The following is a 16,105-nucleotide window of genomic DNA, read 5'->3' as shown; positions in this document are numbered from 1 at the left end:
AACAGCTATCAAACAATAACATTTTCACTGACCAATCTGGGAGCAGACAGTTAAAAAGAGAAAAATGTGTGACTGCTAGGTCACTGAATTCATTTCATTCATTCACACAGGGATTCACAGGTGAGAATAAGTTGAAAATGTCAAGTAAATTGTTAAGTTTCTTGGGATGGAACTTAATGTAAAACTGGATCAAAGATGTATATGTTATAAATTTAATTTATTTGGAGAATATGAGATGAGGCACTTTGTTGGAAAATACAAGATATCTTTTGTGTTCTTTTTTTTTTTAAATGTAACTGAGAAAATATCAGTTGTGACATTTACAAGTGTGAATCAAATAATTTCTCTTTGTAAAGACTACTAGAAATACAGCATTTGGTTATACTGTGTATTAAAACCACTGGAGAAGGTACATTGACTGAAACATTATTCTTAGTCTATTGTCTAATTGACAAGATTAACATGCACAGGCATTTACATAAACACCACACATGGATTGTCCCATATTCTCTCAAAGTACATTTTAGTTATCAAAACTTGAATGAAATGGAAGAAACCTGAGGATGGGGAAACAATGACACATCCCACTTCCAGGATGAACAAACATGCAACAGATGTGTGCACAGAATGGTGACAAGATTATGAGCAACGCACACACCTCTCCACCATGAAAACCCGCAAAGAGGACAGACTACACAAATACACAAGAGGCCAAAACAAACATCATTCAAACATCTAGAGGATCCATGACATCGGTAGTTGCACTGACAAACATGGAGGCCAAGGGCCCAGGATAATTGACTGCAGAGCACCCAGAGCCTGAATGAAATGGGGACGGGGAGAAGAAGAGAGGGGGCAAGGCAAACAATTTGGGTACTTCTGAGAATAAACATGATTTGAGAGAATCACTGGTTTTCTGAAGGTTTACAGTGACCTTGTCTTAAAAGACAATATGGTGAAAATGTATCAGCTTTAATGGCTGACCGCTTAGTGGGACAAGACCTGAAGAGATCAAAACACAACTGAAAGTTATGTCAAAGACAAGTTTTAATCTTAAACAGCTGAGATGTAAACTGAGCTGATAGTGAAGTTTAAGAGCGCCCTCTGCTGCATCACAAAGTAAACTGCCTTCATCTATATATTTTGAATGAACAGTCATTACAGTTTACTCATTTTGTACCCACATTTGAACAATTAGTTGAATTCAGTTGAATAAAACATGACGGTCATAATGGGGTAGTCGTTTCCAGTTTGTTTCGACCAGTTTGTTTTGACCTTTAGCCAATGATCGCGAGCCATCAGTGCATTAGCAACAAGCTGCAGCTTCATCTAAACAGATCTGTTGGTCACCTATGGGATTGCTCATGTCCAGGCCTACAGATATCTTCACATTCTCAGTAGGTTGTGTTGTCAATCCTTTGGTCTCTTTAGAACAATATAAGTTAAAACTGTGGCAGCAGTGTTTGGTGAACTTTGGGGCAAAGCTAGATGATGGTCGGATGAACATGCCAGGAGCCCACAAATCTGGGTTAAAGGGCCCCATCAGCTCAGGTTTTACTCTGGGCCCTGCAGAAATGTTAATGCAGCCATGAAAATAGTGAAGCACCTGTGTAACAGTTTGTTTTGAGTATTATCAAATTTAATTACCTAAGCCAACCAACAAAATGACTCACTATTATAAGTCCCAACTATTTTAGTTATTTACTATAAATGCTCATAAATGACCTGGTTGTCTGCATGAATTGCCCATTAAACATTACCTAACCTTCATATATAGATCAGGTGTAGACAAACACAACTTGCTTCATGTAATAACACTCAACATAACCAATATTTAATGTCATTGTTGAACTCGCACCCACAGTCTGCAGGTATACCGCACAATCACGTCATGTCATACCTTTATTTTGAAAAGGAGTGGTCCGGAAGTGGCGTTTGGCATTTGGCATGCGCATAAAACCGAGGAAGAAAAGCCCCCAGTGTTGAGCCGACATTTCAACTGTAAACATTAGCGACCTGGGCGGCTTTAACGTGTCGTGAGGATGGAAATATAAGGTAAACACAATATTTACCCTATCTTCTCCCTGTCAGCTAGCTCCCACTGCTAACTGTGTTAGCAGCGGGCGTTTCTGAAGCCTTAACATGAACTTACTTCACGTTAGCATTACAGTTTATATATTTGACCTGATGCTGAGACTCCCCCGGGACCACCCTGGACTTATCTGCTAAGAAATCACCCCCTTAAGCTATTGTTATGTTGTGCTACGTGGTTGTGTGGAGTAAATGTCAGGCTGTTGTTGTGTTTTGACATAGACTCGCCTGTGGATCCACTGCCTCGGGGCTAGCTACAGCACATAGCATTCCCGACATCCTCGGCTAGTTTAGCTAGCTCACTATATTTGCTAAGTCTGCGCATTTTACTCAGTCTCTTTAACCAGTTGGCTTCTGCTGCAAGGAGCAAGACATCTCAGCGACTCCTCTTTAGTAGCAAGCCATTGGAAACTGTAGGAAGCTAACTGATAGGCAGAGTGCGCACCCGGGATCTGTCTATCTGCTTAATTGCTAACAACAATCGCTCAGTTTATCTTAAGACATTTGATATTCATGGGAATCATTTATCTGGATAGAAACAAATAAAACACAAGCATCTACCATGATAAATATTGACACACAAAGCGGATGTTAGCATTAAGTGATCATCTGATCTTGTTCAACAGTCGCGAATCCTAATCTGTGATCATTTTTATACTGTCAGTGTAAAATTACTTCAATGATGAAGCAATGGTTATAAGAAGATTCCTATTTGAATCACAACAGAACAGTAAAAATACATTACATTAATTTGGCCGACGCTTTTATCCAAAGCAACTTACCAGAAGTACATTCATCTATGAGGGAACAAACCCAGAACAGCAAGAATCATGTAAAATAGGCTCTCAGTAACTCACTGGCACCATTACAATACAGCTCAACCACCCATTTATCCTCTGAAAACTTAAATACAACAAGTTAATTTAAAGTATAGGGAAATGCAGTCGTCTGAAATGTTTGACACAGTATTAGATAGCATGCAACTCAAATTGAGTGAAACACTCAGATTTAACGGTGTACTAACTAAACTATTTATTACAGCCTAATTTATCTCTTATCATATTGTAATATATTTTGGGCGAGTACATTTTTGACTGATTTACGTATAACGCTGGTCCTCCAGGCATGATTTATTATGATTGCAACCCAATCAGTCATACGGCTCATCGGCCCCTCCATTCCAGAAAAAAATGATTCTTACTATTTATTATATGAAACTTTTTTCAGTGTGTTTGTATTTATAAGATGCACTCAGCTGATATATATAATATTCCTGAGCAATTCAAGACTTTAAACCAAATTTGTAACCCTAACCCTATCCTTTAAAAGATCATTCATGCAGATCTATAACTGTTCTTTATATATTGTTGTCTATGGAGATATGACTTGTTTTTAGCTATTGCTTAGGAATCTATGCACGTGTAGTAAATCATACCCCCCATGACATGCAAGATATATCAATGCTACATTGCTTGCTGTGGATATTGTGTTTTTGTGTCTGTGTAGAAAACATGAAGTACCAGATCTGTGGTCATTGTATTCAGATAGCATTGTATTGAAAGGTTTAATTTTACACTGTCCCTCATTTACATACAAGATGGGAAACAGTAATACAGAAACTTTACCCAAACAAACTAAAGTACCCGCAGCAGCAGAGTTGATCGAACACCTGCTTGACTTAGTGTAAAAAAAAACAACATTAATCATGAACTTTACAAAGGCAGGGTGACTGTCTCAACACAATAGATTGTACAGGCGTGTCTAAAAATAATAATGACTCACTGGAGGCAAATAGATCATCAAGCGTATTTCTTTGAGCCTGGTTCCTGGTAAACGCTGTTGACTTCATATGTAATTTCTACTCTAACTACCAAGAAAGTCTAAATTTGTTTTGTTGGCTTTTGTAGATTAACGTCAAGGTGTGAGACCAAACATTGTTCTTCAGTGCATGGACGCAAAGCCAATGCGCAGGTAGGTGTGGGCGTTTGGAGGAGTATGTGTGTGTCTTTTGCAGAATGATAAATCTGTGTTTCTGAGTCTTTCTGCACCATTAAACAGGAAGTCCTTTTAATCAAAACTCAGGATTTCCTTCTCACAACAACGATCACAAATATCCACTAATAAAATGTATTCAATCTTAGACACCCAGACTGCTGGTACCACTGACGCTTGTGTGCAAGACAAACCTATATAGTTTCCCATTGAAGACTAGTCTTTTCCACAAAGAACCCCCCTCCACTTACCCCCAGAGGACTGGGTGGGTCTGACCACAGCTCTGCTTTTAATTTAAGCCTGTGGTCAGTGTCTGTCCTCTGACAGGTTAATGGCTTGATGGCCAGTTAGGTGAAGGAATGATGTTGAGCAGAAAATAATGTTCTATTTATAGTCTTAGCAACACTTGAGTAGTAAAAAATAAGCTAGTGTGGACTCGAAACCAAATCCAGTTCCAGAACCCAAAAATAGAACTCCACCGAATGTATTACCAGTAGTACTACTACAGGGAAGGGGTAAGTTAATTAAGGAAAATAGATAATGGGCATTAGGACTAGTTGGGAAACTCTTATCTCATGATTAGGGATGAAACAATTACTGGTTTCACAGTATATTGTGGTAAATTCCCTGATTGTTAGTTCTACCATTTAAAGTTGTTCATTATTATTAACAAATTATTATTATATTATATAGTTTTTAGCTAACTGAAATCTTCATTCTTTGACCGTTTGAATTTTTCCATATGTAGGAGAACCCAGTGGTTTTTTGCTTGGCTATCGTCACAACAAAAGAAAAACATGTTGAATTCCTTTCTTCTTATATCTCATCCCACACAATTAATAAATCTTTCCTCACATAGTTCTCTCTGCTGCATTTAGAGCAGTTTGTAATCCACATGACATCCTACAAAAATGTATCCAAACCCTCCACCATTATGTTGACGGAACCAACTCACCTGATCGGTTCAACAAGATGTGAACTGAAGTATGTATTTACTCACTTAATGATTGCAAATCTGGTTCATGTCAAGGGTCACCAGCGCACGCCAAGACGCCACTGGAATGGACATCACCAGCCGCTGTACTCTGGGGGACCCCAACAAACTGCCTGAAGGGGTCCCCCAGCCTGCACGCATGCCCTACGTCTCAGACAAACACCCGCGGCAGACCCTGGAGGTGATCAACTTGCTGAGGAAACACCGTGAGCTCTGTGACGTGGTGCTGGTGGTGGGGGTCAAGAAGATTTATGCCCATCGTGTTATCCTCTCTGCCTGCAGCCCCTACTTCAGGTACCCAGAGTTTTATTTGGACATTTATCAATTTCTCTATGAATGAGCATTGCACAGCAGTTGGCGTACATTTGAGAGCCGGCTGTAACATTACATCTCATGGTCTACTTTAATGTTCTTCACAGGGCAATGTTTACTGGCGAGCTGGCAGAAAGCAGGCAGACTGAGGTGGTTATCCGTGACATCGATGAGAGGGCAATGGAGCTGCTCATTGACTTTGCCTACACCTCCCAGGTAACACTACCATCATGTTCTATTAAGGTTTGGCATCCCGGATGGGTGCTGTTTTGCTTGCATTAATATGTATGCTCGCAAATTGCCACAAGACACTATTGACTGGATTGCATAAGTGTTGCACAGTATACCAATATGTTAAATCAGATACAAGAAAGGATACAAGGATATAATAGGAAGTCTGTAAGGTGGCCTTCGGGAGCCTTGAGGGGTGCAGTAAGAAGGTGATGCTGAGTTCTCTGACTGAGATGGTGACATGTCCACTGGCGCCCTGCTACTTGTAGCCTTATGATAAACTATATAACAGATCTGTGATGTCCTGCCCTCCTTGCTCTTTAGGTCACTGTAGAGGAGGGGAATGTGCAGACACTGCTCCCTGCTGCCTGCCTCCTCCAGCTGGCTGAGATCCAGGAGGCCTGCTGCGAGTTCCTCAAGAGGCAGCTAGATCCTTCCAATTGTTTGGGCATCAGGGCCTTCGCCGACACACACTCCTGCCGCGAGCTGCTCCGCATTGCAGACAAGTTCACCCAGCACAATTTTCAAGAGGTAAGAACATCGAAAATGTATGTCCAAAAGTCAATAGTCCCATAAAATTCTTAACAGCATGTTGCATTGTGCTATAAAGATTATTTAGGTACATTAAGACAGTGTAGAAAAGGGAATGCTCTGAGAGAAACACTTTTCCTAGATACGAGTCTGAGTTTTTTGTGCACATGCATACTTTAAAAACGAAGTTACTATTGGAAATTGAGCAATAGCATGGATCCTGTGCCTGTGAACAACTGGTTCTTATAGCATGTGTACATGCTATGTTTTATCGTCACATCACCAGCCTCAGAATGTGTGCACGTTGTAATTAAGACATTTGTTGTTCTGTTCAGTGCCATTACAATGCGGTAGGAAAACATGGAAGTCTAGTCAGTCATAATTCTAAACATCAGTTGGTAGACATGTTTCCATTATAGCACTGCTTTGTATTTTTATACATTTTGCCTCATGTTGCTCTTGATGTTTTTGAACTAACATAGTCAGCTCTAGACATCCAGAAACCAAAAACTAAAAGTTGAAGTTGAAAAATATGTTTAGCGCAACAACTATCTGAGGTCTGTTTTTTAGATTCAAACCACAGTTTGCTTATTAGCTCAGCTAATTCCTCCAGGTCAAACAGCTACATCTAGTGGACACTTTAAATTATTGCATTTTCTGCAAACCAGTGGCACACATGAATTTTGGTGGTACTTAAATGATTTATAATGATTGTTAATGCTGATGATGCGCAGCAGACATTTTGACTCTTTTGTCCTACCATTGAGCCATCATGCAAAATACCAGTACACTGGCCAAACTATATAGGTCACAATCCTAATTAATGTTATTAATATTATAACAACTGTGTTATTCCTGATTTCACTAGGGAGGAAGTCTATTGTTAATCATCAGTTAGATGTGTTACTGATATAAATGATTTGCAGTGTAATGATTATGGCACTTTGTGGTCACATATATATATATATATATTTAATTAGATTTACTGATTCGTTTGTAGAGAATTGGAATACACTGTCCTCTACTTGTGGTCAAGCTGCTGGCTGTCTGTTTTACTCTGCTCTTTGGTAGGTCATGGAAAGCGAAGAGTTCATGCTGCTGCCAGCAAACCAGCTGATTGACATCATTTCCAGCGATGAGCTCAACGTGCGGAGCGAGGAGCAGGTTTTCAATGCTGTGATGGCCTGGGTGAAATACAGCATCCAGGAACGCAGACCGCAGCTGCCCCAGGTTTGTTTCTCGAAGTTCTAACACAACAATCCCAGCTACTGCAGCCAGTGTGGCCATTAGTGTTGAAAATTACAACATAATCTGCCCTAGTTTAAGGACACTTTGGGGGATTTAGATGGATTTCGTGTGTTGTACAGGTCCTGCAACATGTCCGTCTGCCGCTGCTCAGTCCCAAGTTTCTGGTGGGCACCGTGGGTTCAGATCCCCTCATTAAGAGTGACGAGGAGTGCAGGTGGGTTCTGTCTGTAGACCCTGGAATGAAATATATTTACAATATGCCACAATGGTTTATGACTTGCATCATATTAATCTTATACTTGTGATTCTGTTGTTTCAGAGACCTGGTTGATGAAGCTAAAAATTACCTGCTGCTGCCACAGGAGAGACCACTAATGCAGGGACCCAGAACACGGCCGAGGAAACCCATCCGCTGTGGAGAGGTACTTTTTGCAGGTCAGTACCCCAAGGCACAATAATTCAATACAGAAATATTCATCTTTTTCAGTCAGTTGATGGTATTATCTAGACTGCCCTCTACGGCTGTGGAGGACTGTAAAAATACGTACCTTTTGTTCACTCTCTTTCTGCGTGTCTTGTAGTTGGTGGCTGGTGCAGCGGAGACGCCATTTCCAGTGTGGAGCGTTACGATCCTCAGACCAACGAGTGGCGAATGGTAGCATCCATGAGTAAGCGGAGATGCGGAGTCGGCGTTAGTGTCCTGGATGACTTGCTGTATGCGGTGGGGGGTCACGATGGCTCGTCGTATCTCAACTCTGTGGAGAGGTGCGGCGTGATCCCTCAATTTTTCACCTAAGATATTTCTGTTTACTTATCTGTTATGTCTTCTTTATTACTCACTTTTATAAAAGTTAAAATACTTTTTTTGTTCCACCTCTGTCATCCAGATATGATCCTAAAACAAACCAGTGGAGCAGTGACGTGGCACCTACAAGTACTTGTCGTACCAGTGTGGGCGTAGCTGTCCTCGGTGGTTATCTGTACGCTGTAGGTGGACAGGATGGTGTTTCCTGTCTCAACATTGTGGAAAGGTATCATCACAAAATTGTGTTTTTGCTTGGATTTCATTATTTCATTAGTTTCTGTGTTGAAATACGAGAAAAAAAATGTCCCAAGTCCTTCTCGGCTCCTCTCTGCATGTTAAGCTTCATCATTCTTTTATTTGTTACAGCTTCAACTTACCAGTCTTGACATGTACCCACTTGACATACATATGTATCTGTATCTGTCCCGCAGATATGATCCTAAGGAAAACAAATGGACTCGTGTGGCTTCCATGAGCACCAGGCGACTGGGTGTAGCTGTGGCTGTGCTGGGGGGATTTCTTTATGCCGTGGGAGGGTCGGATGGAACGTCACCATTAAATACAGGTATTGCACTTATTTATGAGAAGTTAAACTGTTACAAACACTCAACCAAACAGTACTAATGGCGAGAAATAAGAAGACCGGTGTTAATGAGGTGATGCACATGACAGTGGTTTCTGCTTTGGGATGTCACCACTAATTCAGCCTTTATCAGCTGCATATTTTCCTTTCATTTATCTTTTGTGCTTTTTAACAAAATGCATGGTTTGTATCCTAGAGATTCAACATAACCTGTCGAGGTAATTTCCTTCCAAACCCCAAAAATTCAAAGCTATTTTTGATCATACATCCCACATAGAATACTGGTTAGGTTTGCTGTCCAGAATTGAAGTATTCTTCTTCGTTGCCTTAGTTGGCACATTGCTGCACATATTGGTGTGTCACTGCCACTTGGTAGCTTTTAATAATTATACATTCACCACTGATGGCAGCTAATATACACTGTTTCCAAGTACAATGTTTCCAAATTCCCTCTCAGCTGTCTGTATGTTCACAGACACAGTTATCTCTATTAATTTCTGTTCAATACTTATTCTCTTGTTTTGAAATCTCATTATTCCGTGTGTCTCTTTTCTCTTAGTGGAGCGTTACAACCCTCAGGAGAACCGCTGGCACACCGTGTCCCCAATGGGAACCAGGAGGAAGCACCTTGGCTGTGCGGTCTACCAGGACATGATTTACTCTGTCGGAGGGAGGGACGACACCACGGAGCTGAGCAGTGCAGAGCGATACAACCCCAGAACCAACCAGTGGTCTCCTGTGGTGGCCATGACCTCTAGACGGAGCGGGGTAAGGGAGACTGTGTTTTTGTGTTGACACTTTGTGTGGTTGAAACATGTTGTCTGTAGTTTTAGGTGTTTCACATATATCAATAACTAATGTAGTTTAAAGTGCAGTTATTCTGTTAGCTGGTTTAATGACATGGTATCTGATGAGTCATTGTGTGGATTTACGTCCTGATTAGATTTGTCCAAAAAATGCGTCATTGTGTTTTTGAAACTGAAGTCTAATTGTACTTGCAGGTGGGCTTGGCTGTGGTCAACGGTCAGCTAATGGCAGTGGGAGGTTTTGATGGGACGACATATCTCAAAACTATAGAAGTCTACGACCCTGACGCCAACACATGGAGGTATGTGGCACAAAATGTTTACATGTCACAATATAAAATTAAAGTATTCAATGCAGCAATTTGGGCAGTTTGCCCAAAATGTAGATATAAATTTAGTTTAGTCATGTCACAATTTTTAAAATGTGATTTATTATAAAAGGCTTAAATGCTTACAGTTAATGTCTTTTTGCATTTTCCCCATGTCACATCAGAAGCAGGTAGACGTCAATGAGATTGTTTGTAAAAAAAAGAAATGCAAGCCTGTAGTTTGATGCTCTCCCATTCATACTTGCATAATTATTCTCTCACAGATAACTCACTAACCCTTGTAGGTCACTCTCTTTGACCTCATCATCTTTTACAGCTTTAATCCTGCTGTGTGTGTGTGTGATCTTCTCCCTGGGTCATTGTTGTTCTGGTCATTTGAATTAGGTCTTAAGGCCGAATTATAGTCGTTTTTTACGCACACACGCAGCTTCTACGGACTCGTTTTGGTTTATAGTTCCCCCAGAGTTGCGCGTGTTGCAACGCAATTCACCGCCAGACCACTAGGCGGAGTAATGTTTGTTGTTGAAGTCGGCTCTTCTTCGTGTGTGGCACACGTTTATTGACATCGCCACAGCGGCTCCTCAGAGCCACTAACCGGCGGACAAATCCGCCGGTTAGTGACGGGTTATACTAGTGGACATGGTTTCGGATCTTTTCTGCCAAGTGCTCTTCTACTTGGTCCATATTCGTTCTTCTAAATCTTCCGCAGTTTCCGGGATTGAAACCGGAAACTAGACTCCGGACGGGATGTAGTAAGCAGACCAATCACAAGCCTTGCGGGCTGCGTGAGGCTCGCGTCGCTTTGTCGTATAGTCAGAATAATTGGCTGACGCACGCAAGCCGCAACACGCCCCCCGCAAGTACGCGAGGGGCGTGTTGCATCGCTCGCGTGCGTGTGTGCGTCCGTAAAAAGCCGAGTATAAATCGGCCTTTACCAAGTTTTGTTCTTTCTGCACGCCTGTTATTGAGAGTTTGCTCGTGTGTCCATCCTGAAGAGTGCTTTAGCTTTATAGAAGAGATTTTAGAGTAGCATTCAGAAACTCTTACAGGTTAAACAACCCAAACATGTTTAAAGCTGATAAACTCTCACCGACTTGCTATAGACAAACTGAAAACACTTGCTAGCCTAGCATCAGTGATGCTAAAAACAAACAATAATGCAACACACTGCAGTAGTTACACAAGTACTCTCGCCATTCGGAAAGAATACCGGTTGTTATGAAATAATCATTTTTGTATCCTTAACTATAAGATAACCCCAACTTAACCTTAGTGTAAATAAATAAGCGTATTAGACCCAATATTGTTCCTTTCTCTGCAGAGCAGTGGAAAACTGTCACCGGCACATTGGTTTCTCTTCATTCTGCCAAGTTAGTAAAGATCAATGAGTTTTCACCACCTCACTCCTGCTTGTCTCTCTCCAGGTTGTACGGCGGAATGAACTATCGCCGGCTAGGTGGAGGAGTGGGTGTCATTAAAATGACTCATTGTGAATCCCACATATGGTAACACCACCTCCACTACCAAACCACCTCCACCCCCCCACACTCACAAGCTCACTTCTCATCATGTTGCAACAGACGCCTCTTTTTCACCAACCCTCGTGCCTCCAAAAGACAAAAGAGACGCTTTTTAAGTCATGCGAGGATGAGAGGAAAACATGGGGGAAGGAGGATGGACAAACTTTTGAACTCTTGTTCAGCGCCCACCCCCCCAAACTCTGGTTGTCTTCAGTCACCACGGAGTGCACTAGGAGAGGAAATCCACTGAGTACCGTTAAGCTCCCTGTTAGGAGAGGATGCTCCTTCTCCTGTGACCTCCCCAGGTTTTCATCCTCCCGGCTTCTCTCACCTGGGACATTTGAATGGAATGGAACAAAACTTGATTGACTTCGCTGCTGGTGGGAGGATATTTTACGTTTCTGAGGTTTTCGAAGTTCAAAAGCATCATGTCACTGAGCGAGAGCTTTTTTGACTGACTGCCTCCATCACCTCCCCTGTCTCAACATGTCCTCCACCAAATTTTGGCTCGTGACGACTTGAGATGGATTATTTCCTGGAAACAACATTGCAAACAACACTGCTCTCTTGTTCTGTCTCTACTTGGCTTCGGGCTTTGAAGCGTCCATCTCAACTGTGGCTGTGAGGTCGCTGGGCCTCATCTGTAGCATTGAATAATAGAATCGGTCAGGCAGTTTCACTCTGCATTTAAACTGTCATCAAAATGATTTAATCGGTCTTCCCCACCACAGAAGATTATTTGCAGGAGAAGGATCTGTATAATGAAGTCACATTACTCAAACAGTTTCTCCTATTGTTACTGAATGGGGCTGCACTTTACTGGAGGCCACTATGGCCGTTTGTTACCTTGTTTTTTTTACTAAAAAAATGTCAGTTCAGTAGGACAGAGTGTAGTTAAAGTAACATATGGCCTGTTAGTCAACCGGTTCAGTGGCAAGAACTTAGACACTATCATCCAGTCATGTCTCATGGTTTATTGTTGGCTCCAGCGCTGAGAATCCTAAAACCCTCAGTGTACTTCAAACGAACTAGGTCGTCTCACTTTGTCCAAGGCAATACACTTTATAACTTTTAAAATGGCAACTGTTGTCATAACTCCACCTGGCAGCATAATGCAGTGTTTTGTGTGGCTTTACAGTCTCAACAAGGTGAGGTAAAAGTGCAAATAAGTTTCACCTATACATTTTTCATTGAAGGTGACATGGTGTTCACACTTGGTTCTCTGCTTTAAAGTTCAAACCCTGCCCAATTTCACACACACACATGCTTGTCAGTCGGTCTGTTTTGGATAATTGCAAAAGCTCTCCACTGGATTGTGCTACTGGAAAAATGATGGGAGACAATGTTGGACGACCTGACAATCACTTAGTTTGAAGCAAACTGAGGCTCTAGCTATGTCACAGTGTGTTTGATATTATGTTGTCAGGGTAACCTCCGAGGTGAAAAATAGGGGTTTTAGAAGCTCAAAACACCTGTGAAATTAAAAAGCTTTGTTATTGACAAGTCCCATGAGAAGACCAACACTTATCATTCTTTAGTCTATTTCCAAATATTTTAATTTGTGTGGACAATATTAATTTAAAATTTTTTACACACACACACTTCTTCTTGGTGGGGACACAGAAACCGCTGGTGTAGACAAAATAACCAGATGTATCCTTTGAATTTAAAATGAGATCTGGGGGATTTGAAAATGGATTATAACAGAAACACACTGTTTTAAAATACTGGCTAACTTTCCATAGAAAAATAGTTATTGGTGATCAAATCACTTAGCTGTTGATACGTTTGTATCTGGAGTCAGTGATCTACTGAGATGAAGATGGTGTCTAAGTTTAAAATAGGGGGGGGAGCTGCTGAAGCGCACGATGCAAGAAAGAAAGTTGAGTATCTTGTTAAAAATGTTATGAACCTGTAAATATTTATGTCACAAGTGAAGCAGTTTTTCAGCCATTGAAGATGCTGAAGATAAACGGTGACAGAATCACCTTCTGATGCTCAGAGGTTCAGCTTAGAAAAGTTACTAGAAACAGTTGGACTCAAGTCATTTATTAATACATTGGATAAGGCAGAATTATATAGTCGAACAGTGTTTCATAATTCTGTAGTTTTGTAAGATACGAAATGTGAGGATTTAAGTTTTCTTATGAAGTTCCATAGTGGCCTTGGTAACAAAGAAAAGGGAAGTGTTGGAATCAGACCGTTAAATTAAATCCGGTTCACGTGATTGGTTTAATGCTACATGCATCAAAATCTGACTCGTGTCCTGCAACAAACAGGAAAAAAATTATATCAGCCAATGATCAATCTAGCAGATGACATTCATCCCTGTTTCTTTAATAGACTAGTATTAGTATAACTCTTAACAGTTTATGCATCAGCGATATTATTTCTTTTAGCTCACACAACCCTGGGGCTTTGAGACACGTCGCTTTTGTTTTACATTCAGTCTCATATTTTACTTTTATGTCGTCATAAGCAGCACGGTGCATTTCGCCACCTGCTGTAGGATAATTTAAACACAGCATTAATATGAATGACTGAGCGATTCTTTGCAGTTTTTCTAGTGGTCCCTAGTTGTATAACTGAGGCCAGATCAATGTGAAACGCGGTTTGGGTAAATGGTAGATTGGATTTGGTTAATCTCATAATTTATTGCACTGTGATTGAAAATGTATTATAGTTTTTATCTTTTTTTCATAGTATAAGGGTGTTCAACTTTTCAGACGTGAGGGGGGGAAAAGTCTAAAGTGATAATATAACTTAGGGATTTGACATTTCAGGCCTGTAGCTGATGTGAATTTATTTCATAGATGCAACCCTACATGTGGTTATCATAGCTCTGCACTTTAAAGTGTGTGTTTGTGGAACTAGTGCATTCGTGCAGGTGGCGGTTAACTGGTTAATTCTGGTGTTAATGTTCAGCAACGTGGCAAATGTAGATTTAGTTGGGTTTAATCATAAGATCACTGTTCTGCTGCTGATGTATTTGTTGTATGCAAACCTACACATTGAACTTATTTATGCTTTGGGATGAGTTGCAGTCACATGTCAACGTCGACTTGACATAATGTGGAATCTGATTGTGATGAATGTGCAGCAACCATCAGATCGAGGATAATCATCCCTTATTGAACAGAATTTTATGCAGTCTGACCAACTGGGATGCTTATTCTTGAAAACTCTCCCAAGTATATTTCTCTCCTTATCACTGCCACAGAATCACAATGAAATTACACTCAGTGTTATTGCTTCACGTGTTATTGGTTTGTTCCCACCCTGGTTAGTGTGCAGTAAATGGTGCTGAAGAAGAAAACCTTGTTTTCAGCTTTGTGACTGGATCTTTCAGAGAATACTAGTTATCTACAAATTTTCATAACTTGACTGTCTTCAATTCTGGTCTAAATTTCCTTACAACATCTGTGGTGATGCATTTTTCAGTTTATAATGATTGATTCAGCTGCAGCAGAACAAAGCAGCACGACTGTACTGTATTGAGTGATTTTTCCCTCTATTCACGTGAGCCACTAATGCTGCATTGTGTCTGCGATAGACGGAAATTCAGTAGCCTATAATATTTAAATCTGTTGTTTTGAGTAGCCTCTGTGCAGAGAGTCCAACACGTGACTAAAAACATGAATGTGATAGTTCTCATGAAGCAAGCAGTCATCTCTCTACAGTGATCACGACATCAGCTCTGGACCATGTTCACGATGACGAGAATAAACTTTTTCCCTGCAAAACACTGTGTAGTTCTTTCTTCTTCTTAGAGAGTTATGTCTGAATAAACAATCAAGGACAAGGAAATGCTGTTGCTTCTATAAATGTCTAGTTTTGTTGTAGCTGATAACAAAGATGGCATTGACATTTTCTGTGATTATTTTAAATTGCATGAAAGAAATGTAGTTGGGGCATTTTACTTTAGTTTCCCAGGCTTTGCAAGATAATGACAATGTGAAGCATGTTTCAGCATATTTTTCAAGCTGACAGCCCTTTCCTTTACATGCAATGTCAAATGACAGGCATCTAATGCAAAATTTTTAATTCAACTTTTCTTTCTAAAATGTTATCAGAAAATAATTTCCTCTTGAAGTTCAGACTAAAGTCCCTGATCATGGTCCTGGAGTCCATCGATGAAGAAACCAGTGGCAGATCTAGGGAATTTTGTAAATCGGGGGGGCCCCCCGAGGTGTCAGGGTCCACATGACCAGAGCATCTTTATAAAGTGACTGCAGTATGACAACCTAGCTCAGATGTTGGAACAGCTGGACTGGTCGGTCGCCTTAAATTCTCAGATGCAACTGGAAAAGTGAAACTCAAACAAGAACGCTTCATGCCACCGCAAGGATGGGAATGGGAGGAAGACCGGTTTGTTGACCCTGAGCGATGGTAAGTTTAATTAGATCACTTTATCACATACAAGCACACACATACACAGACCCACAGTTTCAAGTACAAGCATCCTGTTGTCCCCATGTAGTTTACCAGAATCCTGTTCATTTTTAGCCCTATCCTCTGTTAAGTGGCAGCAATCACAATTAGTGCTTGTACCAGCCACAGTCCAGATGCACCTCATAAACACAATTAAAGGAAAAGAAATAGAAATTTCAGCCAATGTTTTGGTTTAAGGAGGTCTCACTCCCTCAGTGCCTCCTACTTCTGG

General features: G+C 40.9%; 1 protein-coding gene across 1 annotated transcript; it reads left to right on the top strand.

The window, feature by feature from the left end:
• The first annotated feature begins 1,972 nt into the window (after window positions 1-1,972).
• Window positions 1,973-15,185, top strand: klhl20 (kelch-like family member 20). The gene is made up of 14 exons (XM_061084791.1): window positions 1,973-2,055; window positions 3,999-4,062; window positions 5,114-5,371; window positions 5,497-5,605; window positions 5,945-6,151; window positions 7,223-7,381; window positions 7,519-7,613; window positions 7,719-7,834; window positions 7,981-8,164; window positions 8,287-8,430; window positions 8,636-8,769; window positions 9,347-9,555; window positions 9,789-9,895; window positions 11,347-15,185. Exons 2-14 carry the CDS (start codon window positions 4,040-4,042, stop codon window positions 11,429-11,431), a joined length of 1,830 nt encoding a protein of 609 aa, XP_060940774.1. The 5' UTR covers window positions 1,973-2,055; window positions 3,999-4,039; the 3' UTR covers window positions 11,432-15,185.
• The last annotated feature ends 920 nt before the right edge of the window (window positions 15,186-16,105 follow it).

Source organism: Limanda limanda, chromosome 13 (genome assembly GCF_963576545.1).
Source record: "Limanda limanda chromosome 13, fLimLim1.1, whole genome shotgun sequence".
NCBI classification, from domain to species: Eukaryota; Metazoa; Chordata; class Actinopteri; order Pleuronectiformes; family Pleuronectidae; genus Limanda; species Limanda limanda.
This window is presented reverse-complemented; position numbering and strand designations above follow the sequence as displayed.